Below are 25,584 nucleotides of genomic sequence, written 5' to 3'. Positions count from 1 at the left end.
TTCATGAAACCAGTTTGAGACGACTGTTGCTTTGTGACATGGTGCATTATCATGCTGTAAATAGCCATTGGAAGATGGTAAATTGTGGCCATGAAGGGATGCACATGCTCAGCAACAATACTCAAATATGCTGTTGCATTCAAGCGATGATTTATTGGTATTAATAGGAAAACATTCCCCACAACAAGAAAACATTCCCCACACCATTACACCACTTCCACCAGCCTGGACGGTTGACACAAAGCAGGTTGGGTCCATGGACTCATGCTTTTGGTGCCGAATTCTGACCCTACCATGTGTATGCCTCAGTAGAAATCGAGATTCATCAGACCAGGCTACATTTTTCCAGTCTTCAACTGTCCAGTTTTGAGGAGCCTGTGCCCACTGCAGCCTCAGCTTTCTGCTTTTGGCTGACAGGAGTGGAACCATATGTGGTCTTCTGCTGTTGTACCCCATCTGCCTCAAGGTTCGATTTTTGTGCATTCTGATGTGATGTGATGCTTTTCTGCTCACCACAATTGTACAGAGTGGTTATCTGAGTTACTGTAGCCTTTCTGTCAGCTCGAACCAGTCTGGCCATTCGAACAAGGCCATCTAGCACCAATAATCATTCCACGGTCAAAATCACTGAGATCAGAGAGAGTTGGCTGATGAGATAATTGCATGAATGCGTAGGTGTACAGGTGTTCCTAATAAAGTGCTCGGTGAGTCTGTGTTGCAAATAGAGCAAGGAGGTCAAGGTATGGGTGGTTATAGAGAAGTATGTATAAATGTGTGTGTGTGTGTGTTACAGTTATAGGAAATGGTCATTTCTCTTGTAGGGCAACACAATGAACATGGGAGGAGCTGACATCCTGCCTCCGTGTGTGTGTGTCTGTGTGTCTGTGTGTACACACGCGAACATATGTAACATATGTGTTAATGCGTGTTCATGCACGCAGTGGGTAAGTTTACATCCAGTGAAGTTCACACAGTGAGCTAAGCAAAGAATAAATATATATAAGTTAAATGACTTATCAAAAATAATGAAATTTTCTTGTATATACTTAGTTATTATGATCAATTGACTAGAGCTGCAACAAATAATGAATAAAATCGATAGTAATCGATTATGAAAATCATTGTCAACGAATCTCATTATCAATTAGTTGGTCTGTGCATGGCCTTACTGCCCTTCCAAAAACACGCATCGGAGAGTACAGACCAAAGTTTTGTCCCAGATGACATATAGTACTATGCACTTACACTATGCACTATGTGCTTTGCCGTCAAGTGTGTGAATTTTAGAAGGATAGTATCATCTCAAATGGAACACGGGCATTTTTTACTAAATGGAAGCATAAGCTAGACGATGGCACATGACATCAAACGCACATAATGCGATGCCGCTAACTTTAGCAGAATACCCAGAGTCAATGTTACCTTTTATGCTCAACATGACCACAGTCACCATCAGACGGAGGCGTAATCGTCTGGTGACAGAGGAAAAAAGTGTGCGACCCAAGTCCTCTAAGGCAGGGGAGCATTTTATATTATATGTAGTGTAGAAGAATGTAACCTGTAAACTTTACAAAGTGGAGCTTGTGTAGCACGGAAGCACAAAAGTGATGCATGGGCACAAACTTATGTTTATATCCAAAATGCTCCACTGTGTGCAAGGGGTTGGGGAAATGGGTACGAGTTGCTTAAGAGGTACAGTTTAAATCAAGTTTATTGTTATTATATTATTTATGATTGCAGAGTAAATTCTGTTGTTTATTATAATGGGAGTGATCTATTAGTAACGAGGCCGTGTTGCTCCTCACTCACAATGTAGACGCGGTGATAAGCAGTGTAGCACGAGTAAGACCTGTAATGTGTAATTACAACGCTAAGAACAAATCAAACATAAGTAAAACAATATGTCTAACAATATGTGAGTAACATCTGGTAAACCATGAGGAGCAGTGAAAGTGAGATTTTATTATTAATTTAGGACTGTAGTTTAATATCGGTGCTTATTTGTGCAGCCATGAAAAATAATGCATAATACAAAAACTTTATATATATATATATATATATATATATATATATATATATATATATATATATATATATATATATATATATATATATATATATATATATATATATATATATATATATATATATATATATATATATATATATAACTTAAACATATTAAAAACTTTCCTACGGACCCCCTGCAATTACACCACTGACCACTAAGGGTCCGCAGAAACACTAGACGGTAGAGTGCATAATGTAAGTGTATAGTACGTCATTTGGGACACAATTTTAGTATTTGCTCTCCAAAGCATGTTTTCAGAAAAGAAGTAACGAAGTGAGTAAATGTACCGCACGCAGACCAACTAATCGATAATGAGATTTGTTGACAACGATTTTCATAATCGATTATTTTCGATTTTATCAATTAGTTGTTGCCGCTCTAATTTGAAATGATGTGCCTTAGCTACATTAGTTAGCATTGTTAGTGACTGATAGCTCTTACTATTGGGTAAGAGCTGTTACTTTCACTCCTCTAGCGTTGTCTATAGACATTTTTCTCAACAAGCCTGCATCATAACTGCTGTGTGCTGCTAGTAATGAACTCCTTACATAATAAACTCCTCAGGTTACTTGTACTGTAGGAAGATAGTGTATTTCATTCCCTTGATATTTTCACAGAGCGCATTTTGTATGCTTTTCTTTGATTTCCATCATTAATCATAAAAAATATGTCTAGATCTCTGTGATTTCATGCTGTCTGTTCATATAATAATGTATGCTAGGCTTACATGACATACTAATGCTACATTTATCTTACCTCATAAGTACCTCATAACTGGTAATTCCCAGGTCAGATTCGGCATACGAAGAGGGAAGAAACCCCATAGACACCTCCTGTTTTGTTAACAACAAGCTAGCCAGTTAACTGTAATGAGCGATGTATATTCCTTGAAACAGCAAACCATGTAGTCAGTGTAATATATTTAACAAATGTTGACTGACTAATGCAGATATTATATACAGTGCTGCTGTGTTTACTTCTGATGCTGTGAGCAGCCATTTTGATGTTTTCTTCAGCTTTTCCTGAAGATTGGGAATTACATGTTACACAGCATTAACATGTGGTAACAGAGCAATTTTTATGATTTTTATTGGTATTGATCCTTACAACAAACTAAAATTATTTCAGTTCTTGTTAAATCCATCCAACCATCCTCTATACCGCTTAATCCTTTTCAGGGTCACGGGGAAACCTGGAGCCTATCCCAGGGAGCATCGGGCACGAGGCGGGGTACACCCTGGACAGGGTGCCAACCATCGCAGGGCTTATTGTTAAATGTAACAGCAAATAATTTTAGTTCATAGGCCACAGAGACTTCATCAGTGGGGTTCATATATCTCACAGCATATAATATGGGAAAATTAAAAACACGGTGTGACATTTTGTCCACATGGTGCAGCCACAACATGTTACAATAATAAAAATTTTATAGACTATGAATGTTCGTCCGTGTTTGTTGTGCTGTTGCTATTAGGTAGCTGTTTGTAGGTCAGTATTTGTTGCCGTTCATTTTTTAGTGCATTTTCCAGGCTCTCCATGAATATGTTTTTGGTGAGTGCTATTTTGATGATGTCATCTTCAGAAGATTGATGTCAAACATTGTGATAAAAGCTTACTTAATGAACTTAACTTCAGTATAATGGTGTATTTCATGCTTGATTGGGTAAGTGATTCAGAGTCTGGCTTTTTAGAAACACACACACACACACACACACAAACATACATGGCAGAGTGTAGTAGCGTCTGGTGTGTGGTAAAGTCTGGCGTGAAAGACTTAGCGAGCTTCAGTGTGTGCTTTGTGTACTTATGAAATTTGCAATGTGCAATTTTGCTTTTTAGGAGTTTGTCTCATTAAAACACAGAATTGTCTCATTAAAACACAGAATAATATTTTCTGTTTTTATTAGTTACCGTACCATTACCATTAGTTAACATACCGGTGTTTAGGAAGTATTTATTATCATAGCTCAAGGGTTCCAGGTTTGCTCCTGAGTTTGGGTGACTGTCTGTGTAGAATGTTTCCTCTGTGTTAGGTTGGGTTTTCTTCTGGTTCTCCAGTTTCCTCCTGGCTAGACCTGGGCGTTAGGACAATGTAATTGCCCATGTTTGACAAGTGATAATCGACCTTGGTGCATGGAGCAAAAGAACCAGTAGTGTTTTGCTTGGTAAAGCATGTTTTGCCTTGATATGAAAAACAAAAAACAAAACGTCTCACACCACAGCACATTGTAACCTTCACAACATGACACATCCACTGTAATCATGACGAGAGAAAAACAAACAAACAAAAAAACGCTGGTTGCAGTGCTTTTTAAAAGCTGCTACATTGATCGGCCACTTCACATATAGTTAGCTTATTAGGACAGCTTAATATTAACCTGTAATATATTTTTATTACTGTTATTAAGCAAAGATATTGAAAATAGTGGATTATGACCACCATCACGCTACAGTAGAGCAATTTTTTTCACCTTTACGCGTGTGTGACATACTGTCTGAGGAAAGTCTAAGCATTAGACTAAGACAGATGGCATGGGCTATAAAATTGTGACCACTGTGCGCTGTCATATTTTTACCACTGGCAAATGCTGTGCTAATTGAGGATTGACTAGTGCTCGGTCCATGCTTGCAAAGCTAGATCCAAGACCCGCATATTTTCTGGGATGGTGTACTCAGATATGGGAGCTTTTCTTTACAAAAAAGGTCCCAAAATGTAGTGCCTTACAAACCAACCTAACATGATCCATGTTTGCATCTGTTAATTCATGGATCATGTCCTTTTCCACAATTGCCTGTTTTATTCCCTTAACTTACTCAAAACTGAACTCAGTATTATTAGGGGTCCAAGCACCGAAGGTGCATAGGCACCCTGTTGTTATTCTACCTTTTCTTCTTCTTCTTCGTTTGCTTCTTCTTCTGGTTAGGCTGTCTATGGCAGCCCATAAAACCGTTTGGGAAAAAATTTTAAAATTTGCCACACTGATTGGGGAGGGTCTAAGGAACATTCTGACCAAATTTTGGCCCAGTACTAAAAACAATCTAGCACCACCTTCGAGTCAAATTTGGGCCTAATTTGGAAGTATGTTTATGGTCATAACTTTTAAACATTGTGTGCAAAATTTAAAAGCCATTTCCCTGGGTCAAGATGAGTTCCATGCATGACAACTTCATTTCTGTTTATTTAGATTTTCTGCCATGTTGGATTTTGTCAAAAATGTTTTTTTCCACTACTCCTCCTACAAATTTTGTCCAATCATCACCAAATTTGGCACACGTCATCTTCAGAGTAAGCCTCACAGAAGTTATATAAAGAATTTTGAATGCTCCAAATGGTTTTTCCATAATGAGCCAACGAATCTGACATCAAAGCTGTCAAACAGGAAGTGAGGCTGTATCTCAGCAAAGACTTTGCACACTGACACAAAACTTCTTATGGACCATGACTTGAGGCTATGCAACATATTTCATGTCAGCTCCACCTAATGCTGAAAAGTAACAACAACATGCCAAAAATGCTTCCATCTAACTGCCTTTTTTGCTACTCCACCTACAAATTTTGTCCAATCGTCACCAAATTTGGCTGACATCATCTTGAAACCAGTCAAAATAAAAGTTATCAATGGAACTCTGATATACAAAACTGTTCTCTCATAACCGACTGGCAAATGCGTGAAACTACAAATCATTCTTTGCCTATAGTTTTGGTTCCGGTTTTCTGTGATTGTTTATGCAACAATTATGACACATCTGTAAATGTGCGGCTCACCGAGTATGGGTGCTTGGCCCCCGAAAATGATGTTTTCAGCTTTAATTTACTATATGAGTTTGAGTTAACCAGTAAAAACATGGCTAAAGATAGCAAAAGCAGCTGCATCTTTGCTTCTTCATCTCAATTCATTCTTGCAGTCTTGCTGCACCAGAACTGGTTGCTCTGGTGTATTCAACTCACTCAAGACACTTCAGCTACAGGTCTTTGGAGGTGCAGTCCTTGGTGTAGAAAGTGGAGCAGAGGGGAGAGCGTACATCCTTGTGGCACTCTGGTGTTCAGGGTCAGAGAGGCTGAGATGTGTTTCCTGAGCCTGGTTCCGGTCAGGAAATCAGTGTTTGTAGCAGCGCTGCAATTACAGCATGAAGATGACAACTCATCATTAGTTTTAAACTTTTACATAGTAAATTATTTAGCATATAAAGTGTTCATATTTTTGTGTCACAGGTAACTGCCTACTTGCTTATGTGATATGATATTATCACATGATAACATTGCCAATCGGGGTTAAAAAGAGGCTATGTGCAAGAGTGTCTATATACAGATCTGATGGAAATAACTTTTTCACCTCTTTTGTGGTGGTTTCATTTGTTTGCATGTAAACAGCTTCTCTCTCTTTCCTTCTCTCTCTCTCTCTGCTTCTGTTTTTCTGATGTGTTACAATGTGTTATTAGTGGTGCTTGCACCACTATTGTTATTCGGCATACTTATTATTATTATAACGATTATTATTCTTCTTTCACTTTTTTAACGGTGCGTAATTAGTCATGCACTGTTTTTTTTGGATATTGACAGGTGAGGTGTCAAATCGATCGGCTTATTGAGGAGAGGTGTGCTATGACTTTTATAAGTGATCGGAATGCCAGAATTCTCGCTACGGAAGCTCAAATTCAGAAAATTTCCCATAGACTTGCATTGAGTTGCGAATGTATTGGCCCTCTAAAGAGAAAGCTCTAAACGTTTTGCCTCCGTACACATTCAGCTCTAAAATGTATTGGCACGTGATCTGTTCGGCTCTCAGAAGTATTGGCACCCTATCTGGCCGGCGCTCAAAAGTATTGGCACCCCGCACGGCCAGCTCTCAAAAGTACTGGCGCCCTTGATGGTCGGCTCTAAAAAGTACTGGCGCACTACATGGCCGGCTCTAACAGTGCCGGCGCCCGATCTGTCTGGCTCTCGAAAGTATCGACGCCCTATCGACGCCCTACACCCTTCGTCGCGTCAAGCACCACTCACATTTTCTTCAGGAAATGTACCGGTCTAGTTTATCTTGTATTTGTGGTACAGCCGGCGCAGATTACAAGACTAATCCCAGACATAAAGCACAGCATGCAAACACACCCACACACCCACACACACACTCAGAGTACGGAATTCTGGGGGTGGATAGGGGTAATAAGTTATTATGTTTATCAGAGGGATTATCTGTTGCTTTTGATTGTTTCTATAAAACACATTCAAATTAGGTAAAAAAAATTTTGTTCAGATGAATGTGGGAGTGTGCTAGTGTGTGGGAGTATGTGTGTGTGTGTATGTGTGGTCCCTATGGTAATGTGGAGTTTCTATGGTAATGGGCTAAAAGAGGACCGAAAACTAATCGGTACATACTCACAAACTCACACACATTTGTGACTATTTGTCTGTATTAGTTTTTTTTCTAAATAAAAGCTGTTTTCTTTGTGGGGACCATCCAAATGTCCCCACATGATCAAAACTGTCAGCTATTCTTATGCTTGTGAGGACATTTAGTCATATCAGCTGTGCTTATTAGGAAGTAAGCATGGTTAATATCATCTGCGTCAGTCCACAAATAATCTGTTCCGTGTTAGTGATACTAAAGGTGACTGGCACAGCGCTGTAATGAGCACAAATATCCAGAAAGTGTTGATGTGCTGTGCGTTTCAGAGACAGTGTGCAGTAAGGGCTTATTATATAATTCTCTTCTATACCACAGTACAGCTGAATTTCCAAACCCAGAAGGTGTGGAGTCATTCTCTGCAAGAGCAGATGTAACATAAATGACTGATTTTAGGTGTGTAACGATACGCAGAATTCTGTACGATTTTGATATGATACGTTTTCCATGATATGATATGTATGATGCAGTTTCTTATCAGATTAACCCTTCTTGTTGCATTAAAGACCTCTGAAGCAGAGATGAGAACACATATATACGCACACACACACAGACACTTACACACATGCACACACATACAAATACACAAACACTCAAAGACACATACACACATGCACACAGACACACACACACACACACACACACATACATGCTCTGTCATTATCCCTTTCTTTCTGGGTGGAGCTTCATCCTGTGGCTAAGGTTTATAGCAGTTCCAAAACAGGGATATGATCATGCCTGGTGTGTGTGTGTGTGTGCGTGTGTGCTGACGCACCACATTCTTCAGCATGCCCACTCCAGCTGTGATGTTGGAGGCTACGAGTGAGTTGCTGGAATAATTGTACTGTCGTAATTGCTCACTGTTTGTGTATGTGTGTGTGTGTGTGTGTGTGTGTGTGTAACAGAAAGAGCGAAAGACAAATCTTTGCTATTACCTAATGACTGGCAGATATATTTCTTGGTTTTTGTGTGTGTGTGGGCGGTAGGGGTGAATGAGCTGTTCATTTCATGTTTGTTCATTTCTGTGTCATTTTGTTGAAGCTCAGTTTTGTGGAGGAGTAAGACAGAAACAGAGTGAGAGAAACAAGAAAGAGAGAGAAAGAAGGAGGGGAAAACAGCAGGATAAAAAGTGAGATGGGTAGGATGAGAGAGAGAGAAAGAGAGAGAAAGAGCAAGAGAGTGAGGTACACGAGGGATGAGAAAGAGAACCAGTGATGAAAAAGAGAGAGACTTAAGGGATGGAAAAGGGATGACAGAAAGACAAAAGGGATGAGGAAAAGAATAAAGGGACAGATGAGAGAGAGAGAGAGAGACAGCACTTCCAAAGGAATTACTTATTGTCCCACAGGAATTTTAAAAGGCGGGATTTTAAAAAACCTTCCCTACGTCTCTCTCTCTCTCTCTCTCTCACTGTGTGCCTGTGTGTGTGTGTGTGTGTTTGCTCAAAAGGAATGTATATATCCATTCCAGTACTGTTTTTAACACCCTCAGGAACTTCCCCTCATGACTCGGAAATGTGTATCACCTACGTCACACGGTGGACTCTTGGCAGCATGTATTCCTGCAGTGGAGTTTCCAAGGCTTCCTTTTTGGAGTCCATCCTTGTAGATTTATATGATGTTTTTCTTTCGATAATGGATAAACACACTTTTTCAGTTCAGTCCATACATTTTCTTTGGGATTCAGGTCATTGCTTTGTGATGGCCACTTCAGTAGTTTCACTTTGTTGTCTTTAAACCATTTAGTCACAACTTTGGAGGTATGATTAGAATAATTGTCTTGCTGGCGAACCCTGCGACCAGGCTTGAATTTCTGGCTGATGTCTTGAGCGTTTGCTTCAGTATTTCGAGACAATCCTCTTTCCTCATGATGCCATCTATTTTCTGAAGTGCACCAGTCCCATGTCCCATGATGCTTCCACCCCCATGCTTTACACTTGGGATGGTGTTCTTCAGATTAAAAGCCTTACACTTTATCCTCTTTACATAGCACTGATCATTATGGTCAATTACAGTTTGATTTTTGTTTCATCTGACCAGAGAACACTCCTCCATAAGGCTGCTGGTCACTTGCCAGGGAGCAGGGGCTTCTTCCTTGTGTGGCAGTGTTTCAGGCCATAGTGGATGTTCATACTTTGATACCTAATGCCTCCAACTCCTTCATCATGTTGCTTTGTTGTTGTCTCGGGGTTAAATTAGTTGTAATTGCTCAGGCCATTATGGTATAAATGTAATAGAGCTAGCAATAATCTTTGTGTGGGGAATTGTCTTCAACACTTTGTGATACAAGCCACTTTATCATAATTGGATAAAAAATCATGTGTAAAAAAACAATAAAGACAATTGCCATTTACAAAATTCCAAGCTAATATGCTAATTATATTATACTAACATACTAACTACCTGAGAGATACATGAGTAAGAAAGTTGAATCATGTATTGAAACAGGAGTTTGAAACTGAATTTGAATAGAAGTTTTCGACAAATGTCCTGTATATAACCTATACACAATTTCTATAATGTACAGTATATACATTTATAAAGAGTTTCATGTTCCATATTGTTTACAGAAACAGTAACAGATTGCAATGCCTTGGATAAAATCTGAGCCTGAAATCTACAGTGATGAAATAGGAGATTAAGGGGAAATTACAGGGGGAAGTTGACAAGGGCGTGTTAAAAACATTATTGTAATGTAGCCATAGCCATTTTTCCTAGTTGTAAATCAAATGTTCTCAGCATTGACATCCAGTATTGTTTTTTTTGTTTTGTTTTTTGTGTGCAAAATGCTGATTATGCATGTGCATTGTCATATATGTCCAAAATTCTGAGACCACTAGCGAAAATTATTTTCTAATTTAATACAACAATTTTCATTACAGATAATATTATTTCCGTCTGAGCATCGTTATGCTGAGTGTCATCTGAACACGCTTCAACAGAAGAGATTAGGCATGAGATGGTACATAGTACAGAATATTGGATATTAAATATTCAACATATTGAATATTTACTTTCTTTGTCTAAATATTTCAACCTTCTTAAACCTTTTGTTTATTTCCAAATTTAAATGAAAAATCAAATTTTCACTATTTTCTCAGACTTTTGGATCTTACTTTATATGCATGTTCTTGTGCAATGAAGACTGAGATGTTCTCAGAAGGCCAGAGTTTTAGATGACCTAGTCTAATAATAGCGATGACATGGCATGATGTTAAATGACATTAACTAAAATCATCTAGATATCTATCAGCTTGACAATAAAACTGTTATGGTTGAGCAAGGCATTACATCACAAGGTCTCATATTAAAGCGATAATTCACCCAAAAATTTAAATTCTGTCATCAGTTACTCACCCTCATGTCGTTCCAAACCCATAAGAGTTTCGTTCATCTTTGGAACACAAATGAAGATATTTTTAATGAAACCTGAGAGATTCCTGTCCCTCCGTTTACAGTCCAGTAACCAAAACTTTCAAGCTCTAAAAAATTCATAAAGGCATCGTAAAAGTAATCCATGTGACTCCAGTGGTTCAATCCCAATTTTTAGATGTTTTAACTTTTTTGAAATCATCTGTAGAAAAACTAATGGGAAATATACTTATGGAACCAAGACAGCTGCAAAAAAGGGTGATTACTGCGCTCTATATTGATTAGCATCTAGTTTCCACTTTGATAAACAAGTGTGTTTTGATAGCTGTTTTTGTAATTAACTAATTTTAATTAAGCAACCTCCAAGCAGCTATCAATTTTTACTATCCTATAATACAACTTTACAAAAAAAAAAAACTTTCTTAATATCAAAGGGCCAACCTGTACGTGATCCATGCTTTTGCATGTGTTGTGAATGTGTTTATCATGGCTGCTGACCATGTTAGTTTGTGATCTGTAATGTGATCATGTTTTTGTGATTCACTTTCACTTTTCAAACATTTCAGCCTTTTTGTATCTTTTTAATGTGGATGGAGATATTTTCAAAACTTTTTTTGGATTTATGTATTTTTTTTCTAAACAGAAAATATACGTACATCCACGTACATGCGGACTGGCCCTAAAGGTTTGCACACTGCTTGTGCAGTGGAAGGGACGGAGACGGATGCTGTGGTTTCAATTTTGATGAAAGGCTGTCGCACAGAGTGAGATGTACGCTAAATTGTGGACGCAAATTAGGTGTAAAAAATTGAATTGAGATTGAGATTTTCGGGTTTTTAAAAACAGTGGTTGTTCCTGTGAAAGTGCCACACAGTAACGTGTTGTTTTCATTTAGTGAAAAAAGTGCGTAATGAAATAAATGGTATAGTTAAGGTGCCCTCTACTATTACTAATATATTGGCACCCTTGGTAAATATGAGCAAAGAAGGCTGTGAAAAATTGCCTTTTTTGTGTAACCTTTTGATCTTTTGTTAAAAGAATTCACAAAAATATTTTGGTCTCATGGATATCAAACAATTGCAAACAAAAAACAGGTTTATCCAAAAAATATCTTTGTTAAATAATCCGGTAGGTGTGCTATAATTATTGGCAATATGAATTCAAATGAGAAAAAAGTATTTGAAATATATTCCAACTGATATTTTATATTTTTTAGTACACCTCTGTGACTCTGAACCGGAAATTGTTCACCCATGACTTCCTGTTTCACAGGGGTATAAATATGAGGAAACACATAGGCCAAATTCCCTTAGTCAGTCCTTAACAAGGAATATAGCTGTGATGTGCAGCAAAAGGTTGCTGGCCTTCACAAAATGGGAAGTGGCTAAAGAAAATAGCACAAGGATTGAAAATGCCCATTTCCACCATTGAAGTCATCCTGGGAAGTTCGGGAAGTCATAATTACGACGTCAGGTGCGTTCAAGTCACCTAGTCAGAGCGAGATGGCAGTGTACCTTCTCTTAATAAATTACAAAAAAATACAGCATACACTCTACTTCTAGAAAATCATGAAAAATAATGCGCATCAAGTGTTTAAAAAAAAATTTGTAATCAACTTTATTGTTACATATATCGTAATTGTACAATGCTATCGTATTTTGTGCAGGAAATTAGCTTGTTTTATTGTAAACATTCAATTTCAACAAATTAAAAACAAACAAACCACTAGCTACAGATGTTGTATCCTTTGATTCCAACACATTTTCTTACTGACACTCCCCCACCTCGGAAACTCTGAAAGAATATCGCGACTTTCCCACTGATCCTCTAATTACGACTTTGTGGTGGCGTTTATGTGCATTCAACTCGTAAATAGGATCTTTCCGACATGACTTGGAACACACCATTAAGTACAGTGAAGAGAGTACTGCAATGCGTTGACTAGTTATTAGTAATGTTGTAATATTACTTTTCTGTTTTACTTGTGTTGCACACTTCTTATGTGGATATGGATCTGCTGCACGTTTGTGTGTATCTTTTTTTAATACGTGTCCTATTGCATCATATTCTCAAGCTGTACTCCTTAGGTGTGTGTGTGTGGGTGTGTGTGTGTGTGTGTGTGTGTGTGTGTGTATGCGTGTGTAGGCCTGTCATATTATCTCTTTGTGTTCTTGTTTCCCTAGAAACACTTACCACATTGAGACAAGGGTCACCAGGTCTTCTTTCATCATGTCACACACCTCCCCACACACACACACACATTACTTAATGCCACCATTTAACAAATATAAATAATATACAAGTTACACACAGACACACACACACTTTGTTTTGTATTTCAGTGAATGCTTTTCCATGATTGTGTGTGTTTTAGACTTTAGAGCAGTTTGTGTTTTGTTGTTCCAGCTTTGTGTTTGTTTGGGTGAGTAAGAGTACGTGTGTGAGTGGGAGTGTGGAAGGAGGAATCGGAATTTAATTTTTGTTTGAAAGAAATGGATAAAAAAATGCAGTTTGAAAGAAGTGGATAAAGAGCGTGTGCACACACACACACACACACACACACACACACACACACACACATACACACAGACATTCACGTCCACACAGACGCATTCATTATTTGTCATCATAGCAGTGACGTCAACTTTAGGCATGTACAGTGCCAGCTGTTCCTCTACATTTCCAATTATGGCTTTTAAACCATGGATCCTTGAGGATGTGTGTGTGTGTGTGTGTTTGTGTGTATGTGGCCTTTCCTGTTCTTGCTGACAATGATGTAAGACAGGCTTCCTTGTTGATCTTCCAGTCAAAGTGAAAATCGCAGCCAAAGCACAATAATATTTATGGGAACAATAGCACCTGGTGTGTGTGTGTGTGTGTGTGTGTGTGTGTGTGTGTGTGAGTGTGAGTGAGAGAGAGAGAGAGTGGGAGAGATGGGTTGCCTCAAAACTGTTTGTAGTTGCACTGAAAATCTTCTTCAGGAAGTGTCCTTAATCTTAGATTTCTTATTCTGTACACACACACACACACACACACACACACACACACACACACACACACACACACACACACACACACACACACACACACACACACACACACACACACACACACACACCAAAAAAAAAACAGAACTGTGCCTCCTTGTGGCATGCAATTGCACTACAGGAAAATATCGATTAAGGCTCCGGGTTGCTGTTCAGAAGGTCGGGGGTTCAAGCCCCAGCACTGCCGGGCTCTGGGTTATTGATTGGAAGGTCAGGGGTTCAAGTCCTGGCGCTGCCACTATGAAGACACTCGTCTTTCACCTATCATGTAATATCAGAGAAGGAACTTTGGTCTATAATTCACACCAGCCACTGCACGACACCATCATGTTGCATGACCACCCTCACCTGAACTTCATTCTTGTTCACAAACACTTACGGTTATTTATAGCCACAGTTTGCACTACAGAGGTTGTCTCACATTTGTCTTTCTTTGCCGTTGTCTCTGTTGCTGTGTTTATGGTCTTTGTTTCATGGTTATTCTTTGCCTTAGTGTTTTGCCACATGTTCATAGCTTCTTTTGTTTTTGTTTTCATTATTATTAAACATTTTATCTGCACTTGCATCTCCGCCTTGTTACGAAACGGGAGGTGAGGCAGAAGCAGGTGCAGATCAACGTCTTTATTTTCACACAGCAGTCAAAACACAGGACATGCGGTCTACACTGCACAAGATTAACGAGGTTAAACATAGAACTAAAGTCTAGGCATGGAACGTGAGCAGGACATGAAAGTAAGACTGCTTAGCATGCGTAACGCATTCACCATCACATTCAAGTATACGAATAATACTGCGCGAAGTGCACAGCAACACAAGGGGTTTCAATAACCAACATAATCACGCTTGAGTACAGACAGCTGGAACCAATTATGTAACACCCTCGAACATAAACCAATACCGGAACAGGAAGAGAACAAAACCAAAACAAAGGCACGTGTCCGTATACTAGAGTTCAGTCTCGTGCATGCACGCTCTCTAAAGCCGCGCCGCAGTGCCATCTGCCGGCAAGGGTGTAACACGCCTCCAATCATGACATCATCAAAACCAAAACGCTGTTATTATTATTATTATTATTATTATTATTATTATTGAAATAATTGTATTATACACTACTGGTCAAAAGTTTTAGAACACCTCCATTTTTTTCAAGTTTTTAGTGAAATTTAGGCAGTTTAAGTCCAGTGAACAACCTGAAATGGTACAAAGGTAAGCAGTAAACTGCCAGAGGTTTAAAAAAAAATTTTCAGTTACCAAAAACTCAATAATAATGTACATGTATGTAGAGTTATGCAAAAAGGCCTTTTTCAGGGAACAAGTAATGGGTTAACAGCTTACAGCGTTTCTGCAGCAATGGAAGTAAATTAAGCCTTGAATGTTGATCCTAACAATTCCTACCAGTGTCTCAACTTTTTTTGATACTTACAGTACAAACTCCTTGTCTGTATAAAATCAGTGTTGGAACAGACTGTTACTACACCCTATTAAGCATTATTTGGACAATATTGTATATTGCTCTCATAATGGTGAGAAAAAGGCAATTAACAAAGGAAGACAGATAGGGCATTATAATCCTTAAAAGTCTAGGTCTTTCCTTTAGAGAAATTGCACAGAAAGCCAAGGTTTCAGGGAATACAGTTTCCTACACCATTAAAATGCACTTGGAAATTAGAGGAAGCTCTGACAGGAAGAGGTCTGGCAGACCCAAAGCCACAACAGAATCAGAAGACAAGTTTCTGAAAGTCAACAGCTTGCATGGTAGGCGGCTCACAGGACAACAGCTTCAAGCACAGTTTAACACTGGTCGAAGTAAGCAAGTCTCTATTTCAGCTGTGAAGAGTAGACTTCGAGTTGCAGATTTGACAGGTCGAGTGGCAGTAAGAAGGCCATTGCTAAGATGGCAAAATCAAAAAAGAGGTGTGCCTGGGCCATGAAACACCGCCAGTGGATTACTGAAGACTGGAAGGAGGTCTTATGGATAGATGAATCAAAATTTTAAATGTTGGGTTCATCACGCAAGGTTTTTGAAAGGATGGTTCCTCTGTGTGTGGCACCAACTGTCAAACATGGAGGAGGAAGCATGATGGTCTGGGGCTCTTTTGCTGGATCCAGAGTCGGTGACTTGCATAGAGTGAACAGCACCCTGAATCAAAACTGCTACCACAGCATTTTGCAGTGCCATGCAGTAGCCACCGGTATACGCCTAGTTGGTCAGGGGTTCATCCTACAGCAAGATAATGACCCAAACCATACCTCCAGGCTATGTCAGAACTACCTTAGAAGAAAAGAACAAGATGGTAGGCTTCAAATCATGGAATGGCCAGAACAGTCTCTAGACTTAAACCCCATCGAGCTGGTTTGGGATGAACTGGACAGAAGGGCGAAAGCAAATAACCTACAAGCGCAACACATTTGTGGGAACGTCTGCAACACTCAGTACATTTACATGGACAACAATAATCCATTATTAACCTGATTAAGACAATACTCTGATTAAGAAACTACCATGTAAACATAAATTTTTAATTACCTTAATCCGATTAAGGTCATACTTGAAGTAAACACAAATCGAATTAAGACATGTGGAGTACTCCTGTTTTAGTTGCATTATCGACGTCTATTACAGACACGTAAACACCTTAATCACACTATTAACCTCGTGTGAGAGTTTTCACCGCATTTTGCGACAGGACACGATCACACATGGCAGTGCTCAACTGTTTTACGGCAAATAAGAGAGCACGGCTGCGTCGGGAAATACATGTATCTCGGCTACTATATAGTAGGTAAGTACGCGGTTTAGGACGGAGCCCACGGCTTCAATCAGTCGTCTATTTGCATGTACAGCATGACAAATAATTAACCGCACTTGAAGCGTTCGTACAAATTTGAAATAAAAACTGTATGTTGATATGTGAAATTCTGGAGGGAACATCCAACGGCATGGTGCGGTGACGTAATGACTGTGTGTGTTAATCGAACTATGTTCTATAACATGCCAAACGGGAGTGTTGTATCTAAAACGACTAGGTTGCTGAATTTCCTCTAGTCAGTCAATACAATAATCCTCTATTTACTGATCAAAATGAAGCCACGAACAAGATAGATGAGAGAAGCAAAAGTCCAGGTTATTGTTCAAAAAACAACGTGAGATCCCCTCGTGAGACGTCCCAAAATTGATCTGAATCTAAGCACAGATTCAGTGCCCTATTTACACAGTCTTATCTTTATGTTACGCCCAATTATCTCATTCTTTTGGAATCCCAATATGCTTTATTAACGTCTCATTTCATGAAAGGGGTATTCTAAACGCGACTCATGTAAACACCTTAATCACAATATTGTCTCAGAATAAGCTCAATAATTAGATTATTGCTGTCCATGTAAAAGTAGTGATTGTTGGGAAGAACTTTCCGAACATTATTTGATCTCCATTGTAGAAAGAATGCCATGAGTGTGTTCGGCTGCTAAATCTGCAAAAGGTGGCAACTTTGATGAGTTAAAAATTTCAATACATTTTTGTTAAACAAAACGATTCCATGATTTATTTTTTTTCTCTCCAATTGTTTATTTGTTCTATGTTTTAATTTCAGAGTACATTGAGACATTAAACTGCATAAATTTCAGTAAAAACTGGAAAAATTGAGGTATTCTAAGACTTTTGACTGGTATATGTATTCATCATAGTCAAGATCACTTAATAAATCAACAAATAAGTAAGAATGAACGTCTTTCTCTCATAAACTTTTTTTATTTGTATTCTTAATATCTCTCATTCTTTTTTTCTCCTCTCAGATCTTTCAAAAAATCGTTTGACGGAAGTTCCTCTTGAAGTCGCACGTCTTGTTTCATTGGAAACGCTGAACCTTTATCACAACTGTATCAAAAGCATTCCTGACACCATCATCAGCCTGCAGTCTCTCACATCATTAAATATCAGGTACTCATGCACACACAAACACATTACACACACACATACTGTACACACACACCCTTAGAAGTATGTCTAGTACACCACATCATTTAGTACTAAAGAATTTATTACCAGAACAATAATATGTCTGAACAGGACATGAGCTGACAATAAAATAAAATATATTAAAATATAATACAAATGCGGAATGTACACATTTGCAGATATTGACAGAACCAAGAAGAGGAAAGAAAAAAATGGAGAAAAAGAAAGTTGGATGTTTTACCTGCAGACAAAAACTGTTTATTATTCTAAGATCTAACACAATTTCTAGCGTATTTCAGTGTATTACTTTCAATCATACTTTTTATCACATTTTTTTTTAACATTTGGGATTATATTTATTTTCTAAGTTCTTGTACACCTCTTGTACATTATGCTGACGTTGTTTGCCAAAACAGAAGAATGTTACCTTTCTTTTCATAATTTAGGAAGTAGATACCATAAACCACATACCATAAATATCTTGCTAATCGATATTTAGCAGTTGTGTTTGCTTTGTAACTATGTAACAGCTAGCTACAAATATTTACATTATAGCCCGTACAATAGCACGAGTTATGTGTTCTTTTGAAATGTTGATTATAGCTGAATAACAAAAACTGCTTTTTGACATGTATTTCTAGAAATTTTATCAGAGATCAGGCTACAGTGGAATAAGAGGGAGGAAAGAATTTTGTTTTTCCATGTAAAATTTAAAGGGAGTTCTGTCATGAAACTAGTTCTCAATATGTTATTTATCATTTAGTAATTATGTAGTGCAGTGTGCCATTTCTCAATGTTGTAACATTGTGTTTACACTGGAAAGATTTGTCACTACAATACCCAGCATGCTCATATATACATATCATTCAGTCATTACGAGCAGCCCAAAGTAGACCTAAGGATGCAAGTGTAAGTTTTCTAATTTTATTAAAACTAATATAGCAAACAAAAAAGTACGAGTCCAGGAGTATTCAACTGAAATGTGTAAATGTTAAGTTACATACAATTTCTTACTTACAGCGGACCAACGAATCAACTAACATGACTAAATGACAACACTTTCATTTAAATGCTTAACCATTAATGATAAACTATGGCTATAAATAAGACCATTTAAACTGGTTATGATTTCACATTTTCTCTTTTGACTAGAGCCATGGACTCTGAATAGATGGGACATGTAATGTGAATTTGATTCAGGAGATTAAATGCAAACATCTCTGTCGGCTCATGTTTAAACATTCTGTTTTCATCATCACTTCACTAATCAGATTAGACCAAAACAAACAAACAAACAAACTATGACAGACCTTACCTAATGTCTTAGTTTGTCTCAGCATTGAGCTGCTTTCAGCTTAATAATTGACATAAATGCATGCGATTGGCTAAATTATAATTTGGTCTGCAGAAATACTAGTAATAGTATAATAGTAATAGTAAAGATATAATTAAATCTACAGTGCGGAGGAAATTTTGGTTAAAATAAGAAAAAATTATTGAGACAGGGAAGAAAATATTTATGTAAAACATGATGTTCCTGAGCTGCACTGAGTCGCATGTCATCACTCAGATACATCACACGTCACTGTGCCTGAAACTAGTACAGCCAAAGACAAATTTCTGCCACGACTTAAGACAGAGCTGCAGCCATCATAACAGAGAAGATGACTTTGAGCTTGCAACAATCACCCTGCAAGACACATTGTTGACAAGTTACATCAGATGTTGTAGCTATCACAGCTACCTTTCTTTTATCGAGTTTGTGCTGTTTTGATCTCACAGAATGAACCAAGTAATACCAGGAGATTGCTTTGGTGATTCACATACACAGGATCACAATAAAACATAAAACAGGTGATTTTAGTGAGCTAGCTAAAAGACAAGCTCTTCTTTATGGAGTGAGGTTTTGAAAACACCGGCCACTCAGTGATTGTAAACATTGCAATGATGCACAGTGAAGATTTTTGTAATACTTGAAAGACCTCAATAACAGCAGCAGATTATATTTAATATAATCATAATTCATTATATTTTCCAGCATGCTGCATGTTTGGGAGAGACTGAAACAGATACTCTGATACAGATATGTCACCATTTATTCCAAAAATCTGTCTCTACTGCCATTTATCACATATTATTTTTATCCCCGCTAACTTTATATGTCAGAGAAAAAAGGAAACACGATTTTTTTTTACAAAGCTTACTTCCTGAACATCTTAGGAGTGAAAAACAAAGTGAGTTATTTTTAGGGTTTGAATGTTGATTTTAACACTGTATTCCCATTGTTTCTGTAATGCTTAGTCGCAACCAGCTGTCAGTGTTGCCGGTGTGTGTGTGTGGTCTTCCTCTGCGAGTCCTCAATGCCAGCAACAACAAACTCAATGCTCTGCCGGAAAGCATTGGCCAGCTCACCAGCCTCATGGAACTGGTGAGTGTGTGTGAGTGTTTCTGCTCATGCAGTCTTTTTTTGCATTTCTGTTCACTTTTTTTTGTGGATACTTGATATTTCAGGTCCTTAAATGTTGTCCCATGTCTGAGTGACATGTGGGAGGATGTGAAAAGCAGCATGCAATTCATTCCAGAATCAGGTTATTTTGCCTCGTTATTGTGTTGTGGATTTGATTTTGAATGGATATAGTTGCCATTTTTACTCACCGGTCTATGCTTAATTGGCCATAATGATGAAGTTACATGTTTTAAAGAATTTCAAAAATTAATTAATAATAAAAAACTTAAATCTCTTATTCACAAAAGTATTGGAACCCTTTTATCAACAATTTGTAGAAGCCCCATTAGCAGCAATTAAAGCTACAAGTCTTCTTGGATACATCTCTATTAGCTCTGCACAACTGGATTTGGGCAATTTATCCCATTCTTCATGGCAGGTCCTCTCAAGCTCCATCAGATTGGATGGCAAGCAGCTGTGAACTGACATCTTCAGGTCTCTCCACAGATGTTTGATTGGTTTAAGTCTAGGGCTTTGGGTGGGCCACTCAAGTACATTCAGAGACTTGCACCAGAGCCACACCAGTGTTGTCTTGGATGTAGGCTTAGGGTCATTGTTGTGTTGAAAGGTGAACTGTCACCCCATTCTGAGTTTGCATGCACTCTGATGGAGGTTTTCTTTAAGGATGTTCCAGTATTTTGCTGCATTCATCCATCCCCAATTGTTACCCGTCCCCCTGTCCCTGCTGCTGAGAAGCACTCCCATAGCATGATGTAGGTATCTATGTATTCACCGTTGATATTATATTAGTCACGTGATGTGCAGTGCCTGTTTTTTGTCAAACATAGTGCTTCCTGTTCTGTCCAGTGTTCAATATTTGTCTCATCAGAACAGAGAATCTTTTTGCACATGTTGCCAGAGTCCTTTACATGCTCTTTAGCAAACTCTTTTATTGAACAGTGTCTTGCCACTCTGCAATGAAGGCATTATTTATGGAGTTCTACAGAGATGGTTGTCCATCCAACATGCTCTCCCATCTCTGCACTGGACGTTTGGAACTCTTTTAGAGAGACTCTTGGGTTCTTTCTTACCTCCCTGACCAAGGTCCTTCTTTCCCAGATGCTCAATTTGGCCAGATAGCCAACTATAGGAGGGTTATGCCAAGCTTCTTCCATTTAAAAAATATTGAGGCCAAAAATTTTAACTGATTTTATATCCTTGTCCTGATCTATGCCTTGCCACAATTTGATCACAGTGATCTGCAAACAGTTCTTTGGACTTCATGGCTTGGATTTTGTCCTGACAATGCATTGTAAATTGTGGGCCCTTATAGACCCTGGTGTGTGCTTTTCCAAACTATGCCCAATCAATTTAAATTGCAACAGGCGGACAGGTCTAATTGAGTGCTAGACACATCTCAAGGATAATTAAAGCAAACAGGATGCCTCTGACCACATGGAGTGCCACAGCAAGTGAAGCTTTGTAAAGGTGTAAATCAAGTTTCAAGCATAAGAAAAGAAGATTTGCAGCATTTCACTGTTTTTCGTAAGTGTAATTCATGTGTTGTGAAACTTCAGCATGATGTTAATGAAAAATAAATATGATCTTTGTTCTTCTGACTTCCATTATTTCACGCACACAATTTTGCCACGTTTTTTCCCCCCACTAAATTATGGCCAAAAGCATTGCAAACCTGTGAAAAGCGATTTGCAAGCAAAAACAATGGTGTCAAGAACTGCAAAATGGACTGGCCACGTAGAAGCAATCTGAATGTATAAACAATCAACTGTTGCAAATGTCTAAATGACTTGTTATGCACGTAGGTGTTACGCTCCCACTGGCAGATGGCACTGCGGCGTCGACATGCACGCGCGGCTTTAGAGAGCGTGTGTGCACGAGTGTTTTGTATATGGACACGCACCTTTGTTTGTTTTGGTTTTCCCCCTGTTTAAGCATTGGTTGATGTTCGAGAGTGTGTCTTGATTTAATCCAGGTGTCTATGTTTCAGTTTGATTGTGTTTGTTATTTAAACCCCTCGTGTGGTTGTGCACTTCACGCAGTATTGTTTGAATGTAATGGTGAATGCGTTACGCATGCTAAGCAGTCTTCTTTTTGTATCCGGTTCTGTTCCCTGCCTCGCATCCAGTTTCTTGTTTTAACCTCGTTAATTTGGATCAGTATAGGCTGTGTTTCCTGTGTTTGATTGCTGTGTTGAAAATAAAGACGCTGATCTGCGATTGCTTCTGCCTCCCGACCTGTTTCGTAACATAATACTGCGCCTACCATGCGGAAGCAGCAGGTCAACATGAGCGCCGCCAAAGCTGCCGAGTTTGAGGCGTGGCGTTGCTCGTTCTGGGAACAGAGTCGCCAAATAAACGAAGAACTTGCTCAGCTCCACCGCCTTCTGAAGCCGCTGCAGCCAGCCGGGCCATGCACCATGCCGCCACTCGCGCAAGTTACCCCGCCCCCGCTGCCAGAGAGCTACGCCACGCTACGCGAGCAGCCGAGCTACACGGATTCCTGGGGCTTCCCACCGCAGGGGAATTACACCATGCCATGCAAGCAGCAGAGCTACCCGAACTCCTGGGGCTTCCCACTGCAGAGGACTACACTGGGCAATGCAGGCGGCAGGAGATCGCAGCCCCAGAGTCCTGGCCCGAGGTTAATGTGGCGACCTCGGAGCCTCCGCCTGAGGTCAACAGGGCGACCTCAGAGCTCCAGCCAGAGACCCACGGGGAGGTCTCTGCCACCAAAAAAGCTGCCCTGCTGTCCTGCTCAGCTGAAGAAGCTGTTCCACTGCCCTGTTCTGCTGAGGAAGCTGTCCCGCTGCGGAAGCTATCCTGCTACCCTGTCCTGCTGAGGAAGCTATCCTGCTGCCCTGTCCTGCTGAGGAAGCTGTCCCGATGTCCTGCCCAGCCGAGGAAGCTGTCCTGCTGTCTTGCCCCGCCGAGGAAACTGTCCCACTGTCCTGCCCAGCCGAGGAAGCTGTCCCGCTGTCCTGCCCAGCCGAGGAAGCTATCCCACTGTCCTGCCACACTGGGGTTCCAGCCCCGCCAGGGGCATCGCCCAGAATTCCTGCCCCACTGGGGGCGTTGCCCAGCATTCCAGCCCCGCAGGGGGCATCGCCCAGAGTTCCAGCCCCACTGGGGATGTTGCCCAGCGTTCCAGCCCCGCTGGGAGCGTCACCCAGCGTTCGAGTCCAGCCGTGGACGACGCCCCGTGTTTCAATCCCGCTGGGGGTGGTGCTTCGCCTGTCTACAGCCTGGCGAAGGTCACCTTGTTTTCCAATGCATCACGAGACAGCTCACACAGGGGCCCCGGACCGCTGTTGGAGGGGGGTGCTCAGAGGGGGGTTCTGTTACGCTCCTGCCGGCAGATGGCACTACGGCGTCGAAGTGCAAAGACTGCTGCAGAGCGCGTGCGTGCACGAGATCACGTTCTCTTCCTGTTCCGGTATTGGTTTATGTTCGAGGGTGTGTCTTTAATTTGCCCCAGCTGTCTGTGTTTCAGCTTGATTATGTTGGTTGTTTAAACCCCTCGTGTTGCTGTGCACTTTGCACAGTATTATCCGTATACTTGAAAGTAATGGTGAATACGTTACGTTCTCTAAGCGGTCTCATTTCCAGGTCCTGTTCTCGTGCCATGCCTAGACTTTAGTCTTATGTTTAATCTAGTTAATCTTGTTCAGTATAGACCACGCTCCCTGCGTTTTGTCTGCTTGTTTGTAAATAAAAACGTGATCTGCACCTGCTTCTGCAACACCTCCTGTTTCGTAACAGTAGGGAAAATATATTTCTGAAATAACTTGAGGCCTTTTTCACATAGCCAGCTTCGGTGGCTACCAAGGTAAGTTTGTTTAGTTTGAGAAAACTCTGGTTTTTCAGTCTCAACAAGGTGGATTGGTTTTTTTCAGGTTTCATCTCCATGGTAACTAACACTCCATGGCTAACCTGCTCTGGAGCAGGTTTTGTTCTGGGTAAGAAAACACTAACCCAAATTGGACCAATCAGATGTGAGCAAAGTGAGAGAAATTTGACACGTCAAAGTTAACCCTTTAGTGTTTGTGTTGGCTTTTCCTGATGACCATTTGTATGAAAAATATAGATTTTTGGCAGATGGTACCTATAGTTTGTCTCTGCTGGCTTCTTGAGCTGCACATTACAAAACTGACACACTGAAGCCACACTGAAACTGTATGTATTGCTTTACTGTTCTTTTTGAGTGATCTACATTTCATCTGGTTGCATTATTCTTAATATATTTTCACAAATTGATATTTATTTATTAATATTTAATAAAAAATTCCATTGATATTAAAGGAAATTACATGAAATATGTTGGGGTTATAAGATCTCAATCAGTTTATACTCATTGTGAGCCTATAAAAGTAAACTTTTCTTACACAATCAGCTATTTTCCCAAACTTTGGCAAACGCACTGGTGCTGCTTTTTGCAGTTGGTGTAGGTTTAAATTCCTCATATATTCCTCAGTATGCACACCTGCGTATTTCCCATCTTGAATGCTATTGGCTGTTTGCTGCAAACTTTTACATGCATGCGCACGTTGAGCAAACACAATATTGTTATCAAACGTCAGAACATAAAGGAAATCCAAAAAATAGGCAAGGCATAATTAAAAGGCACATCAAAGCAATCAGTAAAACACAGCTTAGAATTTACAAAACTCAAAAGAATAGCAAGACTTCACATTGACCAACTGAAAGTCATGTGCTTATAGTGAACAAACAATGAAGTAAACAGGAAATTGGTAATGAGCAACTAAGTAAAACTCCAGAGATACTGATATCTGTTGGCAGGCAGAGGTACTGTCCTGGGCTGCAGCATATTTATAAAAGATAGATGTTTAAATAGTATTGTTGTGTGTACTAGTGTACTAGTTTGGTGTTTAACACCAAAAAATGTTTTTCTAATTGGGCTTTATTGAACTATCATATTTATCAAATATTTTTGGCAACATTGAATTTATGCCTTGTAGTTCTAGTTAGGAAATGAAAGTAGTATGAACAAAGACCCACCCCCAGATTTCCAGTTAAACTCACCACTGAGCCACAGTCATCATAAAATTTTAAACTGTCTTTGCGCCAAATAGTTCACAATAATTGGCCCCAAAAACAAACAGAGCACTGGTGCTGACAGATCACAAAACAGAGAAGGCCATGTGTTTGAGCTATAAATAAAATGGAAAGCAGTTAAGTATATAGACAAAAGAAAAAAAAGTTCTCTAACATCAACTGGCCCTGTGTGAAAAAAATATTGCCACTTTAATTACTC

The 25,584-nt window shown here is 39.4% G+C and overlaps 1 protein-coding gene across 9 annotated transcripts in view; it reads left to right on the top strand.

The window, feature by feature from the left end:
- lrch1 (leucine-rich repeats and calponin homology (CH) domain containing 1) overlaps nt 1-25,584 on the top strand; it is an 89,357-nt gene that overhangs the window by 7,506 nt on the left and 56,267 nt on the right. For all 9 annotated transcript variants that reach the window (XM_017479417.3, XM_017479415.3, XM_017479410.3 and 6 more), the window contains exons 2-3: nt 17,684-17,828; nt 20,148-20,274. In XM_017479417.3, coding sequence (XP_017334906.1) covers nt 17,684-17,828; nt 20,148-20,274 — 272 coding nt within the window. The remainder of the gene's footprint in view (nt 1-17,683; nt 17,829-20,147; nt 20,275-25,584) is intronic.

This window comes from Ictalurus punctatus, chromosome 6, assembly GCF_001660625.3.
Source record: "Ictalurus punctatus breed USDA103 chromosome 6, Coco_2.0, whole genome shotgun sequence".
NCBI classification, from domain to species: domain Eukaryota; kingdom Metazoa; phylum Chordata; class Actinopteri; order Siluriformes; family Ictaluridae; genus Ictalurus; species Ictalurus punctatus.
The sequence above is the reverse complement of the archived record's forward strand: the minus strand, read 5'-3'. Positions and strand labels throughout refer to the sequence as shown.